Source organism: Balaenoptera physalus (assembly GCF_965194825.1).
Source record: "Balaenoptera physalus genome assembly, chromosome: 7".
Lineage (NCBI taxonomy): Eukaryota > Metazoa > Chordata > Mammalia > Artiodactyla > Balaenopteridae > Balaenoptera > Balaenoptera physalus.
The window spans coordinates 89788967-89808733 of NC_138886.1; the positions used below are offsets into that span (position 1 = coordinate 89788967).

At 51.8% G+C, this 19767-nt stretch overlaps 1 protein-coding gene across 2 annotated transcripts; it reads right to left on the reverse strand.

Annotated features, from left to right (window-relative positions):
- Positions 1–148: 148 nt before the first annotated feature.
- On the reverse strand, positions 149–19146 carry SUSD3 (sushi domain containing 3). Of its 2 annotated transcripts, XM_082469904.1 has the most exons (5): positions 19006–19146; positions 6913–7101; positions 5188–5335; positions 4369–4521; positions 149–806 (listed from the first exon to the last, which is right to left on the reverse strand). In XM_082469904.1, exons 1-5 carry the CDS (start codon positions 19091–19093, stop codon positions 611–613), a joined length of 774 nt encoding a protein of 257 aa, XP_082326030.1. In that variant the 5' UTR covers positions 19094–19146; the 3' UTR covers positions 149–610. The 2 variants fall into 2 exon arrangements, with proteins under 2 accessions (XP_082326030.1, XP_082326031.1); XM_082469905.1 differs by lacking the exon at positions 4369–4521.
- Positions 19147–19767: the final 621 nt, after the last annotated feature.

Here is a 19767-nt window from a genome sequence, read left to right on the forward strand (position 1 = left end):
ACATGGGAGAGGCCCCAGTGAGCAATGCCCAGTAAAGCCCGGCAAACCTGGAACCCCGAGCTGTAATAAGAAGGAACTATAGTTTTGTGCTACTACACTTGAGGTTTTTGTTACGCAGGGATTGAAAATTGAGACAGTGATTTTTACCTTTGTTGTTTTTCAAAGAATTGTTTATTTCATACCCCTTACCACAACTTTACAGATAATAGATGCAGCACCCCAGCTGGGTCCCTGCTTATAGATACAAGACAGCCAGCTGTAATTGTTGAGAAACCTGCTGCCATCTTCCCATTCTGCTATGCAAAACTAGACGTGCTTAAAATGTCCCCCAGTCTCTTCAAAGGAGCCTGACTAGAGGCAGGCTGCAGCTGGTTCTGTGAACCTCAGCGGTGGTTTCAAGGAAGGCTGTCTATAAAAACCACTACACTACTGGGGTCCCCTGGGACAGAACACCCCCCAAATAGGGTCCCCAGCTCAGTGCCCCGAGGGATCCCTAAACCCGGAAGCTGATTTCACTGACCAATCTTGAGCTGGACACATGTTGAGATGCAGTGACCGGCTGGTGGGGTCAGCCTGGCCCTCCCATTGTGGGCTCTGGCCTCCGCCTTAGTCACCCCGGGACATAGGCTGCAGGCTGTCTGAGCATTCCCACAGTTGGCCTGGAGGCAGGCAGCATCTGCCCTGGGTTCGCTGTATGCACCATCACCTGGGCACGGGATGAGCTGGTGGGGCCACTGGGGGTCCAGGGGTCCTTGTCAATGCCTCGGGCCATGCTGGCCAGCTCTCTGGTCCCCTCGCCAAGGTCTCTGCAGGAAGAGGAGGTGTGAGCCTGGGGGCAGAGCGGGGGCCCCATTTAACCCCAACTCTGCCACCATGCTGGGTACCCAGGCCCTGGTCTTCAGCAGGCCTGGGATAGACTGCTGCCCCTAGGTGAGGGCCCCCATTTCTTTTTGCCTTGCACCCAAGGATGCCCCTCCATCGGTGCCCCTCCCTGGGCCTCAGGCCCCTCACTCATACAAGGGGGATGACTCAAGGAGCATCACACCCACCTTCCAAGGGTGGGAAGGGGCTTCCTGGGGCTTTGTAGAGGAAGGGAGCTTATTCAGAGTGTGTATAAACTATGTGCACCAGGATGCCCTAGGCAGAGAAGGGACACTGGGGCCCCAGGAACATTCTGGAGGACACCCTCGCAATTGCCAGCCTCTCCTCTGAGTCTGGGACCAGATCTCCCACCTTCCATATCTTCAGTTCCCTAGGGGCCTCCCCTAGCCCCCAAGCCACAAACCCACCCATTCTCCAGGCTGAGCAAACCCTGGCCCCATCCTTGTCCACCGGGCCCTGCTCCCATCTCCCGCTTACACTGGACTTTGCTTCCTGAGGCTGCCTGGCTGCTTCCTCCCTTTAAGATGCTGTCTCTCTCCTTCCCCCCCAGTATAGGCTCTCCTAATCTGTTCACCTCAGGCATCACTTCTTCCAGGAAGCTTTCCCAGATCTATGTTGTCACCCACACCTAGTTCTCAGAAAAGCTCTAGGCAGTAGTAGGAATTAAATTATCTGTTGGTTCAATGAATACGTGAATGATTCAATTAATTAGCGGAGAGGAAAGTCAGCTTAGTGAGCAAGTCCACGGACTTTGGAGCCACACAGCCTGAGTTCAAACCTGGCTTCATGCTTAGTAGTTATGTGATTCTAGACAAGTTTCTTAAAATGGGATAAAAATAGTGCCCACTCCTATGGTTAGAACAGGTAATATTTGGAAAAACTAAGAACAGTGCCTGGCATAATGTGAGTGCTGGGAAGCGTTTATAAAATAAAAGTAAGGTCAAGGGGCAAACCTCACCTTACTAAAGATGATTTCACCACCAATCAGTGGGAGAACTGGGGTATCTGGGCCTTGCCTAGGATGGCACATCCTGAGAGGCAGCAATTCCTTCCCCTATTCCACTGGGGTTTCCCAATTGAGACACAATACAGTGTGTCACAGGTCTGTAATGGGGAGAGGGTGCCACAGGGCAGGGGGCAATGGAGAAAATTCGAAACCTGCCAAGGAAACATGACTATATGAAAAGGATGTACACTAGCAAGACAACCCCAACATAACTGAAACAAAAAGGAAAGTGCTTGCAGCCAACTGACAGGTAAGGGTCTCTTCCATAATGTACACAGAGCTTCCAGTATTTATGAGAAAAAACATCAGCAGACAATTCAGCAGAGCAAAGTGAAAGTGACTAAAACCAGCAATGCAACTGCTAAGCAAAGGTATAGAGAAAACACTCTTTCTCAATGTTAAAGAAATGCTGATGAAAACCACCTATGTAACTCACCCCTGCTAAGTAAGTGATGGAAAACAAATCATTAACACTCAGTGACAGTACAGGTGTAAAAATGGCTCAACTAGTGCCAGGTTCCTGGAGAAAGAATTTGGTAATAAAAATATTCGGACTACTTGGCCTAAACAGTCTGTTCCTAGGATTGCCCCAAAATGTCATCTCAAAAAAGAAAAACAGCTCTAAGCACAAGCATTTACCCAAACCTGAGCACAGCAGTTGAAGTATCTGGAGCATAGCTCCAGGGGCCTCAGACCACCATGGCAACACAATGACATGCCAAGTCAGGTGGAAAGGGTGCAAGGCGGCATTTCTGCCATGGCCATCATGACGTAGGCCTAATGTGTATCAAAAGCTCAAGGGAAGGAGGTAGGAAACCAGTCCTTCCCACAGGCCTCGCCACTCCAGGAGTCAGCCAGGCCTGGTGCGTTGAGTGTGGACATGGGACCAGACAGACCTTCGCCGCGCCTGCACAGGCCACCACCTCCAGCACCTCAGTTTCCTCACGTGCACACCAGGATCAAGAGCAGAATTAACAACAACGGCTAGCACTCACTGAATCTGTACTCTGGGCCCAGTCAAGGCCATTGACTTATATCACCTCAACAGGGCCAGGAGGTGAGCCCTGCCATAATCCTCACTGTACAAGGGAGGAAAACGAGGCATGAGCAGTTGTCACACAGCAAGGCGTCAGGCTGGGGGGCAAGCACTTGGTTCCCTGGGAGGTTCCTGTGGGGACAGGCTGAGGAAATGAGCAGACTGCCTCTGCGATGCCAGGGCAGGACAGAGAAAGCACTAAATGGGCCAGAACATCTGTGCAGAGAGGAGGCACTTGGAGAATAAAAGGCACGATCAGGACGCAGCACAACAGGGCTCCAACCAAGAAAGAACTGGAGCCCATAGGAAGCATGGGTCCAGATGATGCAGGGGGACGGTGACCCCTGAGGATAGCAGACGGGGACAAGAGACCCGTTACACTATTCTCTCTGCTTCTGTGTATTCGTGAAATTTCCCCATAATAAAGTTTGAGAAAAGAATACCTATGAGTTCAGAGTGATACAAAAACAACAAAACAAAATGAGAAGGAAAGGAAGGAAAAAACAGAACTCATTTTCATTCCTCATAGAGGGAATAACAGAATCGCAACAGAATTAAAATCATTATTCTGTAACCCCCAGGGCCAAAACCGATTCTGGCTGGAGCATCCCTGGATGCTAAGGCCACAGGTCAGACATCATGGGGGCAGCAGAGTGACCCTTAGCAGAGTCCCTTCTTCATCACTTGACAGCGGACTCATTTCAGCCAAGAGCGCCCAGTCCTCGTGCCTGCAGGGGGACAGCCTGACCCATATCTGTGATTCATACCAGCACCGCCCATGGGGCACCCACATGAGAAACGCTGCCCGAGTGCAGTCATGAGGGAACGTCAAGACAGGCCAGAGCACGGTGTCTGTAGGAGGCCACTGGCCTAGAGTCCGCAAAAGGCAATGCTGCCAAAGACAAATATCCTGCCCCGTTTAAGGAGCCCAGAAACCGGACAGCCCTGTGATCCTGGGGTCAGAGGGTGCTCACTCAAAGCTAGTAACGACCCTGGGAGATGTTCTATCTGCAGTCCGTGTTCAGCCAAGATTAGACTCCTTGAGTCAAAAAAAAGTATGTAAGAAATGTCCTTGTATTGGTTCATAAAAAGTGTGTGTGTGTGTTTCTAAAGAGAGACAAGAAGAGATAGAAACTGAGAGACAGAGGAGCAGGGAGGGAGATGGCAGGAGAGAGCAAGTTGACAGGGCACCATGGGTCCTGGTGAAGGGTAATACTGGTGTCCAGAAGCCTCCTTCTCTAGACAAGGGGTGACAAGATAAAGACACGGGGTGGAGCGCAGCTTTAGGCACTAGGGTGCAGGGTCTGACACGGATACTAGAAGGACCATCGGCCCCTGTCTTAGGGATGGGAGTTGAGACCCTGGTGAGCCTGGGCTCGCAGCATGCTGGGGCCCCCCTGCCCTCACCAATGCCCCACCGCCCCGTTGCTCTGCCCATGCCCACGTGGTGAAGCTGTGGTTGTCATGAGCCTGGATGGGCTGGATCCTGGCCTCGCCACTGATGTTGCGTTTGTTGTTGAGGCCCTTGAGGCCGAGGGAGGCGGCCTGTACTGTCTCTAAGTCCTCGCCTCTCAGCTGGAACCACAGCTGGGCTGCCCTGGAGAGAGATGGGGGAAGGACATTCAGTTGCATGTGTGTCCAGGACACCGCCTGCAAGCCTCTGCAAGGCCGATAGTGAGTATTTTAGGGCCATACAGTTCCTGAGCAATTACTCAGCTCTGCTGCTGTAGGTAGAAAGCAGTCATGGATGATGAGTAAATGTCAGGAAAACTATACTTACAAAGACAGGCAGTGGAAAGTTCTTGAGATGAATCAAGCTGATGGCGGCACAACACTGTGAATGTAACTAATGATTCTGAATTGTGCACTTAAAGATGGTTAAAATGGTAACTTTTATACTGTAAATATTTTACCACAATTTTAAAAATAGCAAAAAGAAAAAAAGGATAGGTTTCCATGAAGAAAAGTAGAGGTGGGCCAGACTCCACCTGCAGGCCCTAGTTAACCGCCGTGTAGTCAGCCCTTCACGTCCACACAGAGCAGAGCATATACTGCGTGTGTGCACAGTCTGCAGAATGAGACAATTCCCTGTGTACCTGTCACCTGTCTTATGGAAGACCAAGCGAGCGAGCCACGTGCCCTCCACGGCCTCAATGCTCTGTGAACAGCAAGATGCCAAGATCCCAGCAGCCCCGCTCCCTGACACACCCAGGAGTCTCGGAGTGACTTGCAGGTGCCCCGCGGCAGTGCCAGGTCACTGTACCTGTTGGATCGCCGCTGCTCACTCCTCTTCACACACTTCATGAGGCAGCAGGTGAGGAAGGCCATGGACATGAGCATGATGATGGCACAGCTGACGATGGAGGAGATCACGGCCACCTTGAAGCCAAAGGTTTCATAGGGAGGCACAGCTGCGAGTGAGACAAGACCAGCTCTTGGGCCCAGCCTGCCCTCAGGGAGCCCCGTTCCATGGGGGAGGCAGGGAGGCGCTGGCAGCTGAGGTGAAGATCTGTGCAAATTGTTGTAGGGAGTGGGGCTATCAGGCAAGATTGCCCCCCAAGAAGGGGGTGTTTGAGCAGGGTTTTGGAGGGTGTGTAGGAGTTTTTGGTGGCACACTGGGGGAAGCTCTGACAGGGAGTTCAGTGATAGTCCCTTTGGTTCCCACCCACTGCAGACTGGGCCCCTGAGACCACAGGACAGCAGACAACACACAGTCTATTTTCACAATGCCTCAAGTGGGCAAAACCCTATGGGGGCCTATGTGCTTTCTCTGGTCACTCTCCAGGAAGGTGCAAAAGCAAGAAAAATGCCAGTGTTTAGGGTCAAAGGGCCTTTGGCACATTATCAGCTGTGTGACCAAGAACTAGCTATGTGCCAAGAATTACTTCTATCAGGTTCTAAATGATGTTCCTGGGAATCAAGGCCCAGGATCCTAATTTGAACAACACCGCATACTCTCCCCTGTAGTGGACACTGATTACGCTCCCCAGTCCCTAGTCCCCCAGCCCTAGCTGGACACTGGCCGTCCAGACTGAAGACTACATCTCACAGCTTCCCTTGCAGCTACATGTGGTCACATGACCATATTCTGGCCAGTGGTGAACAGGGGGGAGGGGTGTGGGACAACTTCTAAGAGCCTTCCTTGCCATGCAACTAATCCTGTAACAACTGCCTGGATCACGCAGTTGAGGTCATGCCTAACAGATCCATAACATGGAAAGGACCTGAGTCCCCACCATGGGGTGCTGTACAAGCCTAGGACTGCCCATCTTGAGGGCCATGGGCAAGAAAAAGCTCTCATAGCCCCCATTATTTTGGTAACCCCCATTATCTTGGGTTTTCTATCTCTTGGAGTCTAATCCTAACAGATACTCTCCTTCTCAGAGATTCAACCACCACATGAGTATTTCAAAGGCTCTGAGAAGTCCTGCAGCCTATTAACCTAGGCTTTTCCAAATTATATTGACTATAAAGCCCTTTTCAATGTACAATACACATTAACACAATATATGTATCCTCACTTTGGAAAATGCTGTGCTGGGTATTATCCTTTAACACCCTGTATAACAAATACAGCTAGAAAACCATCTCCTCCCCCAGATTGGGGCCCCATGGCCAAGAAATCCTATTCCCCAGTTCTAGAATTCTTGGCACATGAAACATCCTATTAATGTTTGCTGCATGTGTGTATGAAAGAACATAGTTTTCTGCTTAACAGATGAAGTACTAGCTCAGACAGCACAAGTAACCTCTTGGAGATGACAGGCCAAGTCAGTGGCAGAGCTAGAATTTGGAGCAGTTGCTAGGACTTGAGTCTACACCGCTGACATGGAGCCCCAAGGGACCACCAGCACTGGGAACAGGACCCTACACAGACGCCCATGGAACTTTCTCTGTGGACACCCACACCATCCATGTGACAAAATCAGCAACCGCCCACCAGGGGTCGCTGCTGAGCTGGGTGCAGCTCACAGGGAATGGGGCTCACTCTTGCACATGGGGGTCTCTGAAGACCACTCAGCAATGTTCCCCTTCCAGACACAGGTGAGGAGGCCAGACCCCACCATCTGGTGGCCCGAGGGGCAGTGGAACACGATGACAGTCCCCACAGAAGTGCCGTCCCCACGAAGTACTTGGAAGGTGCCCTGCAGGGGTGGCTGCACTTGCACACACATGCCTAGGAGAGAAGAGAGGAGAGACAGAGTGAGGACCTCACCCTGGAGGGCAGGGGCTTCGCAGGAGCCCTCACCTGGGACAGGCGTCATTGACCCAATGACCACACGATGCTCTGGAGAAGGTCACACAGCCACCCAGACAATTGGAAGTGGCGTCCGTGTGACTAGTGGCTTGGGAACAAAAGTGGAGCTAATCCCTACATTAAGTGAAATCTAGATGCTCTGAAGACCATGGTGTTGATAAAAGAAACACACATCTAAAGACAATAAAAGCAAAAGGACAATTATTACCCAAATGTAGCTCAAAAGGCAGAATCAAGGGGGAAAAAAAGGACGGAGAGAGATCAACAGATGTGATTTCATTAAAAGTAAAAAACAAAAACTTTTGTTACTCCCTAATAACTGAAAAACAAACAAACTCAGATGAAAAAATTAGGAAAAGGTATTTGGAAAACATAGCACAAAGGTCCAACACCCTTAATTTATAAAGAGATCTTACACGTCAATAAAAGCTGAACATCCAAGTAAAGCAGAATGGACTGGTGTGTGAACAAGCAAATCACGAGATACAAGTAGCCAACAGACATGAGAAAATGCTTGCCCTCATAGTAACTGAAGAAACACTATTTCAAATGAGAGCTAATCTTTCACTCCTCCACTTGGCAAAAAGGAAAAAAAAAAAACCATGTGTGAAGTTAGCAAGGGCCTGGGAGCCACTCCCCTCAGACTTGCCGGTGGGGGCACAGATCCAAACCTTTCTGGACAGAGTCTGGTAAAGTGTATTAAGAGCTTTATGTTGTGTACACATCTGAGAATTTAGCCAAAGGAAGTAGTTATGTATCTGCTGCCAGGATTTCTATACCAGGATGTGTGTCTACACCCACATCTCCAGCTGTGGGGATCAGTACAGTTAATCAAAGTACATCTGACATGAATGCCAGCAATGCCATCCTAAAGTGTTACAATGATGTCCTTATATAAGGACACAGAGAGGCACTCTGGATAAAGTGGCAATCACAAGCATTTTTATAAAATTGTAACAATGACAACAGCTGGCACATAGAATTTACTGTGCTGGACACTGTTCCAAACGCTTTATGTGCATTAACTCATCAATCCACAAAATACCTCCCCACTTGACAGGAAAGCAAACTGAGGTACAGTGTGGTTTAATCATTTCAGTCACACAGCTGAAGTCACACAGCTGAAGTCACACAGCTCCTATGTTGTAGGGTAGAGATGCGGAACCACACAAGGAGGCTCTGGGCCTACCTTCTCAACACACACGTGTGACAGATACATCACGTGTCCCTTGTGCCTGGCTTCCCTTGCTTAGCACAATGATGGGAGAGGTGCCGTGCTGTGTGTGTTGGCAGCTGTCCGTATTTATGGTGGAGCAGAGTCCCGTTGTATGGATGCCCTTGTTTGCTTCCCTGTTCCTGCTGATGGGTGTGTGAGTTGTTTCCGGTGTTCATGAATACGGAATGAAGCTGCTGCGCATGTTCTGGAGCACACCTCCTGGTGCCTGAGTGCAAGAGGCTTTTCCTTCTGCTTTTCTGGAACTTTCAGATTTTGAGCACTGTATACTACTAGTGTATAAAGCAGTTAGTCTCAGGCAAAAGGGAGACTGGTTGAGCTGATTGTCCGGCCTGTGGCTGAGGCAACACTGACCAGAGGCAGCGTCTGTGTCCAACTCCCTCCACACATCCAAGGCCTAGGTGGGAGCAGTGGTGGGGATTCAGACAGAGGCTGGCACTGCCCAGGCTGAGGACCACATTATTCCACACCAGCCCAAGACAACCCTTCCCCTGTCCTCCACGGGATACCTCCAGCTAGGACTGTCCCCTGGGCACCAGGAACAGATGTCCTAAAGCCCACTCGGCCTGCCACATCCAGCCAAGCTCCTGCACTGGCCCACCTGCTCATCACTTGGCCTGCCCCATTCTAACTTTGATGTTAGCCACTATGCCCTCCATCCTTTACTTGCTCCAGCCCCAAAACTTGGAACCTACCTGGACTCTTTTTCTCAATCCACAACCAATTCACCAGCAAACTTTGTGGGCTCTGTTTTCAAAATATATACCCAGAACATCTGTAGTGGGCTGGAGAGTCCTCCAAAATCCACATCCACCTGGAAGCACCCATGAGGGGGCTCCACTGTGGAATGCATGGTACCCCATTTCACATAGGCTGTGGGGACAGAGGACACCCGGCACTGCCCAAGGGCAGTAGCTGTCACTCAGGAGGGCCACACACATGCATTCACACACCCCGTGATAGTGCTTCACATGTCTGTGCACAACCAGCCCTGTCCAGAGGGGAAACTGAGGCTCAATGAGGTCAAGTCACCCCTTGCATGGCCCCATTGGCCCTACCCCACTTAGGGTGAGGGTGTTAACAGGGCAGTGGCAGAGCCAGGCTTCAGCCTCAGTCTTGCATTCTGCCCTCCAGGAGGCCAAGGCTCCTTGACCCTCGCTGTGGGCAGTGACACTGAGGGACAGCGTTTGGCTGAGATTGGCCAAGCTCCCCCTAGCTCTGCCCTACCAAGAACCTGGGGGGTGCCTCACCAGGCTGAAATGCTGGGGGGAGGAGTGTGAGCCTGGGGGGTCCTTGTAGTTTGTGTACCTAGCAGGGAGGGGGGGCTGACATTCGAACAGCACAAACAACACTGGGCACCTAATGGATACTTCACTGTATTTCAGCCATATGAGGAAGACCATCCATCTCCATCTTACAGATGGGGAAACTGAAGCAGAGCAAGGCTGGATGACACGCTGAGGGTGGTAGGGGTGGAAGTGTGCTGGGCCACGGCTGCCATGTAAACTGCACATCTGGGAGGATTTGGGCTTCCCTGTCTGCAGATGGCCATCATTAGTGTCACACTAACAACGGCAATGCAGGTCCGATAGAAACATCTGGTCAAGAAGGACCCCAATTCCTGACCTCACGCAGCACTCAGTCATCTGCAGAGGACAGCAGGGAGGGAATTGTTATTATCGTCATTTTAACATGAGCAGCCAAGCCTGGAGTGGTGGCTGACCTGCTCAACACCCACAGATAGAGAGGGCACCCACAGACAGGACTGACGCAGAGCTTAATATTCCTAATTAATAGCAGAACAAGGGAGTGTGGGTATTTGCAACATACATGTAACAGAGCATCTTTCCTACATAAACAGCACTTACATAAGACATGACAAAAATTACAACAGAAAAAATGGTTAAGTTAGAAAAGAAAAATATGGAAATAGCCCCAAACCAGGGGGCAGAGCAATTAATTAAGAAAATTAAACAGCATCCACATCAGAAAGGAAGCAGCAAAACTTCTCCATTAAATGACATGATCCTGTATCGAGAAAATCCCTAGGAATCTGCTAAAAATCTACAGGAACTAATAAATGAGTGCAGCGAGTTTGCAGGATACAAGATCAACACACAAAAATCCATTGTATTTCAGTACAGTGGCAATGAGCAAACTAAAAATGCAATTAATAAAACAATTCCATTTACAAGAGCATCAAAAAGAATAAATTACTTAGGAATAAATTTAACAAAAGAAGTTCAAAACTTAAACTCTGAAAACTACAAATCATTGTTGAGAGAAATTAAAGAAGACCTAAATAAATGGAAATACATCACATACTCATGGGTCAGAAGACTTAACATGGTTTAAGACGGCAACGCTCCTCTGCTCGTCTACAGATTCAACATGACCCCTATCAGATCCCAGCTGCTACCTTTGAAGAAATTTACAAGCTGATCCTACAGTTCATAAGGAAATACAAAAAGAACTAGAATAGCCCAAACAACAATCTTGAAAAAGAAGAACAAAGTTGGAGGACTCGTACTTCCTTATTTCAAATTTTACCACAAAGCTACAGTGATGACCACAGAGCGGCACTGGCATAAAGAGAGACGTATAGGCCAATGCAAGGCTTTAGACTCCAGAAATAAACTCATATTTACAATCAACTGATTTTCAACAAGGATGCCAAGACAATTGAATGGGAAGAGAATAGTTTTTCAACAATTGGTGCCAGGAAAACAATACTTACATGCAAAAGAAGAAAGTTGGAGCTCTCCTTACATCATATACAAAAATTAACCTAAAATGACTCAAAGACCTCAATATAACAGATAAAACTATAAAAAAACTCTTAGAAGAAAACAGAGAGGTAAATCTTCCTGACCTTGGATTAGGCAATGGTTTCTCAATGATACCAAAAGACAAACAACAAAAGAAATAGATAAACTGGACTCCATTAAAATGAAAAAATTTGTGCTTCAAAGGATACTATCAAGAAAGTGAAAAGACAACCTACAGAGTGGGAGAAAATATCTACAAATCATCTATCTGATAAGGGACTGTATTTAGAATGTATAAATTATTATACTGAATTATAAAAAGACAATCCAATTTATAAATGGGCAAAAGATATGAACAGACATTTCTCTAAAGATATACCAATGGCCACCAATAAGCACATGAAAAGATGCTCAACGCCATTAGCTTCAGGGAAATGCAAATTAAATCCACAGGGAGGTACTTTTTCACATTCACCATGAAAAAGACACATGAAAAAAAAAAAAAAAACAGATGATAACTGGTGTACCAAGAACGTGGAGAAACTGGAGCCCTCACACACTGCAGCTGGGAATGTAAACGGGGCAGCCGCTTTGCAGTTTCTCCAACAGTTTCGCAGAGTATTTCCAAATGATGCAGCAACGCCCCTCCTAGCAATATACCCAAGGGAAAGGAAAACACATCTACATGAAAATTTGTACACAAATGTTCACAGCAGCATAATTCATAATAGCCAAAAAGTAGAACCCACCTAAATGTCCATCAACTGATAAATGGATAAATAAGATATGGTCCACCCATACAATGGAATATTTCTGGAAATAAAAAGGAGTGAAGAACTGACATGCTACATGGATGAACCTTCAAAACACTATGCTCAGTGAATGAAGCCAGTTACCAAAAAAACACATATTGTATGATTCCATTCATATGAAATGTCTACAATAGGCAAATCCATAGAGACAGAAAGCAGATCAGTGTTTGTCTGGGGCCAGGGAGACGGGGAGTTGGGAGGTGACCTCTAAGGGTCTAAGTGATGCAGGGCTTCCTTTTGGGGTGATGAAAATGTCCTAAAATTGAGTGTGGTGATGGTTGCACATATCTGTGAATATACTAAACGCCATCACATTGTACACTTTAAAGGTACAATTTAAATGTGTGAATTGTATGGCACATGAATTATACCTCAATAAAGCTGTTAGAAAAATTCAGGGGAAATATTTATTTCAATTAAAGAAATGCAGATTTGAAACCTAAGTTATTATTTTTGGCTTCTTAGCTTGGTCAAGACCAAAAAGACCAGCCCAGCAGGTTGGTGAGGGTGTGGGGGAAGGGGTGCATAACCCCTGGGGCAGAGGGCACAGCAGGGAGGACCTGAGAGGCTGTCCTGCCCTGTAGCAGAGGACAGGCAGTTGCTTGCAGGCAGGAAGGGGTGGGGAGCCTGAGCTGGGAGCCCCAGGGAGGTAGGGCAAGGAGGACACAGCACCCACCCTGAGCCTCCAATCGGACATTTCCTGATTACCCTCACTGGCCTCGGGTCCTCCAGTACTCAGTAGTACAGAGGGATGCCAACTTTGATTCTAGAGTATAGGCCCTTAATTAATCACCACGCTTTGTTTCCACAGGTGCCAAAGCAGGAATGAATGAATGCATGAATGAATGAATGAACAAACTAACAGTTGAAAGCTGTGATCAACACTCCCCCAGGAAGAACCTCTTTTCTTTTTCAGGATCTGTGGACTTGGACATGTGCTGTTCTTCCAGCCAGGGAAGTGGACTGGGGTTTTGGAACTGGGTAGACACAGCAGGGCAGCCACGGGCCAGCCACGTGGCCCTTTCCCCAGGGTCACCGGGCAACCAACACTTCCCAGTCCCCAATTTAGAGCTGCCACTTCTCTATTCTTCCATGGCAGAGCACCTTCTTTCTCCCGAGCCCCATATGGCCCTCAGAGAAGCAGGGCCCCTGTGGGGGGATCAGCAAGGGTGAGAGCTTTGTGGACACTTGTCTGCCCAGCACCTGCACCAGCGCCTGGCGAATGAAAGAAGGAAGGGATAAACTTGTATTCATCTTTTTTTTTTTTATTTATTTATTTTATTTATTTATTTTTGGCTGTGTTGGGTGTTTGTTGCAGCGCGTGGGCTTTCTCTAGTTGCGGAGAGCGGGAGCTACTCTTCGTTGCAGTGCGCAGGCTTCTCACTGCAGTGGCTTCTCTCGTTGTGGAGCACGGGCTGTAGGCGCGTGGGCTTCCGTAGTTGCGGCACGTGGGCTCAGTAGTTGTGGCTCACGGGCTCTAGAGCACAGGCTCAGTAGTTGTGGCTCATGGGCCTAGTTGCTCCGCGGCATGTGGGATCTTCCCAGACCAGGGCTCGAACCCGTGTCCCCTGCATTGGCAGGCGGATTCTCAACCACTGCGCCACCAGGGAAGTCCCTGTATTCATCTTTTAAAGATGCAACTAGGACTTTATCAAAAAAGTAAGATGCCTTGAGGGAGGGACAAAGAGATGGCAAGAGATATGATGAAGCAGGCCTACTGAAAAGTTATGGGTAGGATAGAGCTGGGGGTGTGTGGTTATAAATTCTTTCAACTCTGTGGTATGTTTGAAAAAATTTTAAACATGGGGAGAACACCTCAAGCATCACTGCTGACTGCCTGATATGCCCCAGCTGGCCTGCCAAGCCATGAGGGGTGGCTGTCCAGCTCCCTAACCAGAGCACAGCCCAGACCCTGCATTACCTAATGGCCCTGGCATGGAGAGTCACAGACTGGAGAAAAAGCTCCAGAAACAGAGGCAGCAGGCTGGTTCTGCAGCCAAACGTGTCTGGGTGTAAACCACACTTAACCAGTTGGGTGACCAGGTCACCAATCGGGTCCTCTGACCCACCTGTAAATGCTGCAGAGGGCAGGACAGGGGCTGACTGAGATGACGTGCAGCTCCAGCTCCAGCCCCAGCGAGGAAACCACCAATGTCGTAGGGTAAGGGCTCGCCTGTCAACAGCCACATCCTGTGCTGCTGCTGGGTTCCGCTATGGTTAAGGGTGCCCATCGTGACACAGCACTGCAGGCTATTTCACCACCCAAGGGGGTCACACATCTTAAAAGACAGAACTAACCCCTCACCCCAAGAGGCCCAGAGCCTGTCCTGTCTCCTGGAGCCTCATCAAGGTGGGAGGGTGAGAGGTGACGCCACAGAAAGGAAACAGGCCTGACCTGCAGATGCCTGCATGGTGTGCATCAAACTGAAGACTTAAGGGAAAGGTACAAGAAAATTTGAAGCACAGGCCCAACGAAAATGCCGCTGCCCCATAACTATGCACGCTGCGTGGCTGGGGGCAGGAGGGGCCTCTGAGAGACTCGGAATGGAGGGCTTTAAATGCAGTCATGGCCCCTCTCCCCAGGCCTCGTACTCTGCATTTCCAGCCAGCCAATACAGGGGTCTCATGCCCATCAGAGGCAGGGAGCCCCTGCTCCTAGCATAAGTGTATTGTTTGAACGGCTCTTCTTTTAAAAATGAAAATGAAAGGTCAGAGGAAATAACTCTGGTAAAGAAGGTAGAGGGAGGATGAGCCTTGCCCATGGCCTGCCCCCTCCTTGCAGTGACCTTCCCCTACTTGGGAGGCAGGGAGCTTAACCCCCAGTAATCCAAGAGCCCAACCAGGCTCAGAGGAGAAGGCAAAGAAGCCAAGTGGGCCTGGTCTGCTAGGAACCCAAACCCCACCCAGCCCCTCTCCACCAAGTCTGACTCTGCTCCACCACCTCTAGCCTCAGGTCCTGGACCTGGTCTTTGCCTTGCTCAGACTCATTTTCCCAACCTGCAAAATAGGGTGACCTGCCCTCCGGGGTGACAGGAGTGGGAGCACCTGGTGGAGACCTTAAACCTGTGCCCGGGAGCTCAGGAACGTCCCCTAGGAGGAGGCTCAATACCTCATCCTACCCCCCACCCCAAGTCCACAGCACCCAGGATACCTGCACCTGCCACCCCTACCCGCCACCCGCCAGACTCCAACAGGATGGCCTGCATCCCTTCTCTGGGCCTGGAAGGTCAGCAAACACTTTGGGCTGGGCCCATTTTCCAGATGAGGAAACTGAGGCCCAGAGACTTTTGAAGGCCCCAGGTGTACACTGGCAGGGCTCCCACCAGACCTTTCTACAGGACTTGTGACACGTAGCCCAGGTGGGGCAGGAAGGTGGCACAGCATCAAGGGACTACAAGGGCTTCAGTCTACCCATCTTCTAAGGATATTCCATGAAACCACCAGCTGGCTCCAGAGACCACATCCCCTAACCACTGCAAACCCAGCCTCTGCTCACACTCCTCACTGCACCCTCCACAGCCTGGAGACCCCTGGATCCCCTAGCTGGGCCCCCAACAGTCCCTCCCCACACTTGGTGTCTAAGAGGCAAATCCCACCTCCTCCATCCCCTGCTGAAAACCCTCACAGACACCCAGTTACCCCTGTATACCCTTCCTAGGACTGGTCCCCAAAGGGGAACACCCCCCAGCTATCCTTTCCTTCCAGCCTTGTTGCCTGGCCCTGTCCACTTGCGGCCCCCCTCAGACACTGGATGCTACACTTCCCCAGCCTTCCTTTGGCTGGACCCCTGCACCTCTCAACCTTTGGTGCAATTTTTTCTCTGCACCCTGCATGACCCTATCTTTTTTACTATGTACAAATAAATCTCAAAGGAGAGGAAAAACAACAGAAAAAACAAAGGGAATGGATTTGATGCAAGCAAGATACAAACCAAAAGCAAACCCTATAGACTCACTGGACAGTAGAGAGGCAGACCTGCCCATCAGGTGTTCGCCCGACACTCCCAGCTCACTCCCCAGCCCCAGGCAATGCTCTCTCCCACCCCCTAACACACAGGGGGTGCATGGCCTGACCTAGACAGCCTGTTCTCCCAGCCCATGCCTCCCCCAGCCTGCCTGGCCAGTGGGGGTGAGAACAATCCTTGCTTGTTAATCTTTTATCTGGAACCTTGGACCACAGGACCATCCCTCCCATCCTCCTTTCTGGAGCCGACACGGCCCCCAAACCCTGACCTCACCCGCTGAGACCAGGTAAATAAGTTACCTTTTATGCTGGCTGTGACTGTGGACAAACAGTGGGGAGATGGGGGGAAGCAGGCCACTGGACCAGCCCACTATGGGCCTGGGTCCCTGTGGGACTGGAAAGTCGCTTCTGAGTCTCAGTTTCCCCAAGTGGAAAGAGGAACCCTCAGGAGGAATTTCTCAAAGAGAAATTAAAGATTGACGTGTACAGAGGTACTCTATGGAGAGTGGGACCCCCCAAGACCCCAGCAGTGGGGACAGCCACATGCAGGAGGCCCATGCCCTGGTCGTGTGTCCTGAGGCAGGTGCAGGGTTCAGAGCTACTGCAAGCCTGGCCCTTGGCTATGGTCCAGACCCCGGTCTCCCAGGCACTTCCCTGATAGCAGGTCAGCTCACACACCCAGAATATATATTCTCCTCCAGAACATAACCAGGTAAATTCCAAACCAGGAAGAGCGCACTTCCCCCCACCCCCCAACCCCCAAATCTCTCAGGGGAGAACATCGAGGCTCCAGGGAACCTCGTTCATCCAGCAGCTCTGCCTGTACCATGGTGGGAGGCCAGAGCTGGGCCTTAGGGGCACATAGGCCACATTTAGATTCCCACCTACTCCCTCTGGGCTTTGGTCTCCTCCATGAAATGGGCCCAGGGCTGGCCCAGTGGCTGGGCTGCAGGAGTGAAGCGAAGAGGATGTCCACAGAGCACATCCTCACCCACCCAGCAGTCCTCCTGCTGTCCCCTTTCAGGGGTATGGGGGAGGGTCACCTCTGGCCACTGGTCTTCCTCTGGCAGGGCCGTGTTCCTGGACAATCTCCTCCATCAGGGAGTGCTGGAGCTGCCCTGGGAACAGGGCCAGGGACAGGCCAGGGGCCTAAGAGCAGTGGGAGGGTGGCCTCCCAGTCAGCCATTCAGAGCAAGGCCATAAAGATTTAAGGCCTTGCTCTGAGCCGGCCTTCCCCCACCTGCCTCTCCCCGGTCGTCGTGCATGGGAGATGAGGGGAGAATCCTAGGACTCTGTGTCTGGACTCTCATACCTCCTCTAGGAAAAGCAGAATAATGTGCCCATTTTACAGATTGCAGGAAAAACACCCATCCCATTGCTGTGTTTTACACAGTGCCAAACTGTCTCTAAAGACCCCCGCACCCATCACTTCACTGCCCCACAAGGAGAGGTGGGTGCCCATTTCAGAGCCCAAGAGACTGGGGCCATGGGGCAGAGGAGTGGATGAGTCAGGACAACAGCATTACCCTGGAGCAGAACCATGCAAGGATGGGTGCACTGGGCCCTCCCTGGCTCCCCCTGGCCTGTCCACAAGCCTGGGGCAGGTATACAGGGCCCACCACTTAGCACATGGAGAAACTGAGGCACACAGATAAAGAGACGCACCGCAGGTCGTTGTGTGTGTGGGGATCCAACCCTAAATTCCTGGGAAGGACTCACAGGCTGGGACCCACAGGGCTCACATCTGGGAGGAGGCTGAGCAGCAGCCGGTCAGAAGTAGGGCTGGGGCCAGGCCTGGCAGGCCAGAGGGCAGGAACTGGATTCTGAGACCCTCTTTCCCCCAGGAGAGTCCTCTGCAAACAGCCTTTTATATATAGTCAGGGCCTCCCCTTCCCTGTCCTTGGCTGACCTTGGGCAAGTCCCTCCACCTCACAGTGGAAACTCACCTCCCCAGGCAGTGCTGCACAACTTGCACACACATTGTCCTCTTCACACACAGGGGCAAAACACCAAATTCAGGACTGGGCATCAGGCTGCCCGAGGGAGTCAAAGAAAATAAACCGACCCCACCACACCAGGGGCAGTATCAGGTCTTAGCTTCCACGCCACCAAGCCACATGCCTCTGCTTTGTGACTTACTTCCCTGGGCCTGTTTCCCCATCTGAGAGGAAGCCAGCATTCCCCCCAAGGTGGCAGGTGTCACTGTTTTAAGCATGACTGGCTGCATCCCGGGGGTGTGTGTGTGTGTGAGACCTGTGCCAGCCTGCTCTTTCAGGCCCAGCTTCCACTTGTGCAATTCAGCGCCTGGCCTGGGGCACAGGTGTGCAGAGACCCTCAGGCTTAAGGGGGAGCGGGCAGTGTGCCCTAAAGTGAGCCTCCAGGAACATCTGGGGCTCAAGGTCCGGCTTTATCTTTGTTTCTAAACGGGTTAGATTTTAGACGCATTCATGGAGCAAGGCCGACATTCGAATCCGGGGCTTCAGCTGCAATACCCCTATCCGAGCAAGGCAGGAAGGTGAACCCCCCTACAGAACAATCTCGAAATCAAACATTTAAGATAACAGCCAGCCCACTCCTCCTTCCGGAGACCCCGGAGCCTCACCCCAGGCTCGGCTGCAGCGGGACCTTGAGCAGTCACTCCCCTCTCCCAGGTTCAGTTTCCCCGCCTGTGAAGTGCGGCTGGGGAGCTAGCTGAGGATCCAGAACACCTCCCTTAGATGAGGCCAGTTTCGATTTTCCCACGTCCGTCACACCGACATCCCCCGCACTGAGGCGGCCCCCACTGGGAAAAGGCGTGCACCTGGGTTGGCGGGCAGCTGGACGCCGCCGCCTGGTTTCTGGCCGCTTGCCACTGGGCTTCGGCTCCGCTGGGGCGCCTCCGGGGCGGACGGAGAGCGTCGGGGAGGTTTGTCCTCCGACTGTGCGCCTCACCGCGGCAGTGCGGCACCCACCGCCCCCGCGCAGGGCTGTGCACCCCGCGCCTCAGCTTCCCCGTCTGAGAAATAGGCGCAGAGCCCCGCTCGAGGTCTGCGGCCTCGGCCCTCACCTGTGCAGTTCCCCGGGGCGGGCGTGGCGTCCCCCATGCGGCCCCCGGGCCTCGCCCTGCGGCTGAGGGTCGTGGCCTCCTCGCGCATCCCTGCGCGCTCCGCGGCGTTCGGCCAGACTACCGCGCAGGGGCCAGCGGGGGCTGGGCCGCCCGGTCACGCCCATCCAGGGTTGAGGGCGGGGCCGACCCCGCAGGAACCCAAATCCCCGAGGGGGCGAAGCCAGCAGAGCGGGAAGTCTCGCTCCAGGGCTTTGCGCAGGTGTTGACCTCTGCCCCTGCGCCTCCGACCACCAGGGCCCCCCACAGACCAGGTGTTTTCGGTGAGTAGCACATGTGAACCCCATCTGTGTCACTGTGGGTCAGGCCCTCTGTGGTGGGTGTCGATATTGTAGGTCCTCAGTGAGGGACCCCCGAGTCGTGGGGGGCAGGATTCAGACCTCCAGGGTCTGGCCCTGGGCTCACACACTCGGGGACCCTGCCATATCCTTGCTCCTCCTACCCAGCTCCCTCTGAAGGGGCCCCTGGCTAGGCTCAGAGCTGCGGCCCGCCCCTTCCTCTCCCTAGGACCCCGCCCAGCCCAGGCGCAGCACCCCGCCCAGGCCCAGGCAAACACTGAGGGAGCTCTAAGACAACAGACTCAATAGACGACCCCCTCCCCCACCAACCCCCCCCCGCACCCCCCCCCCTCCTCCCGCCAGGGCATCTCAGGGTAGCTCCTGATCAGGTGACCAGCCCGGTAGAGCTGAGGGAATGTAAGTGGAG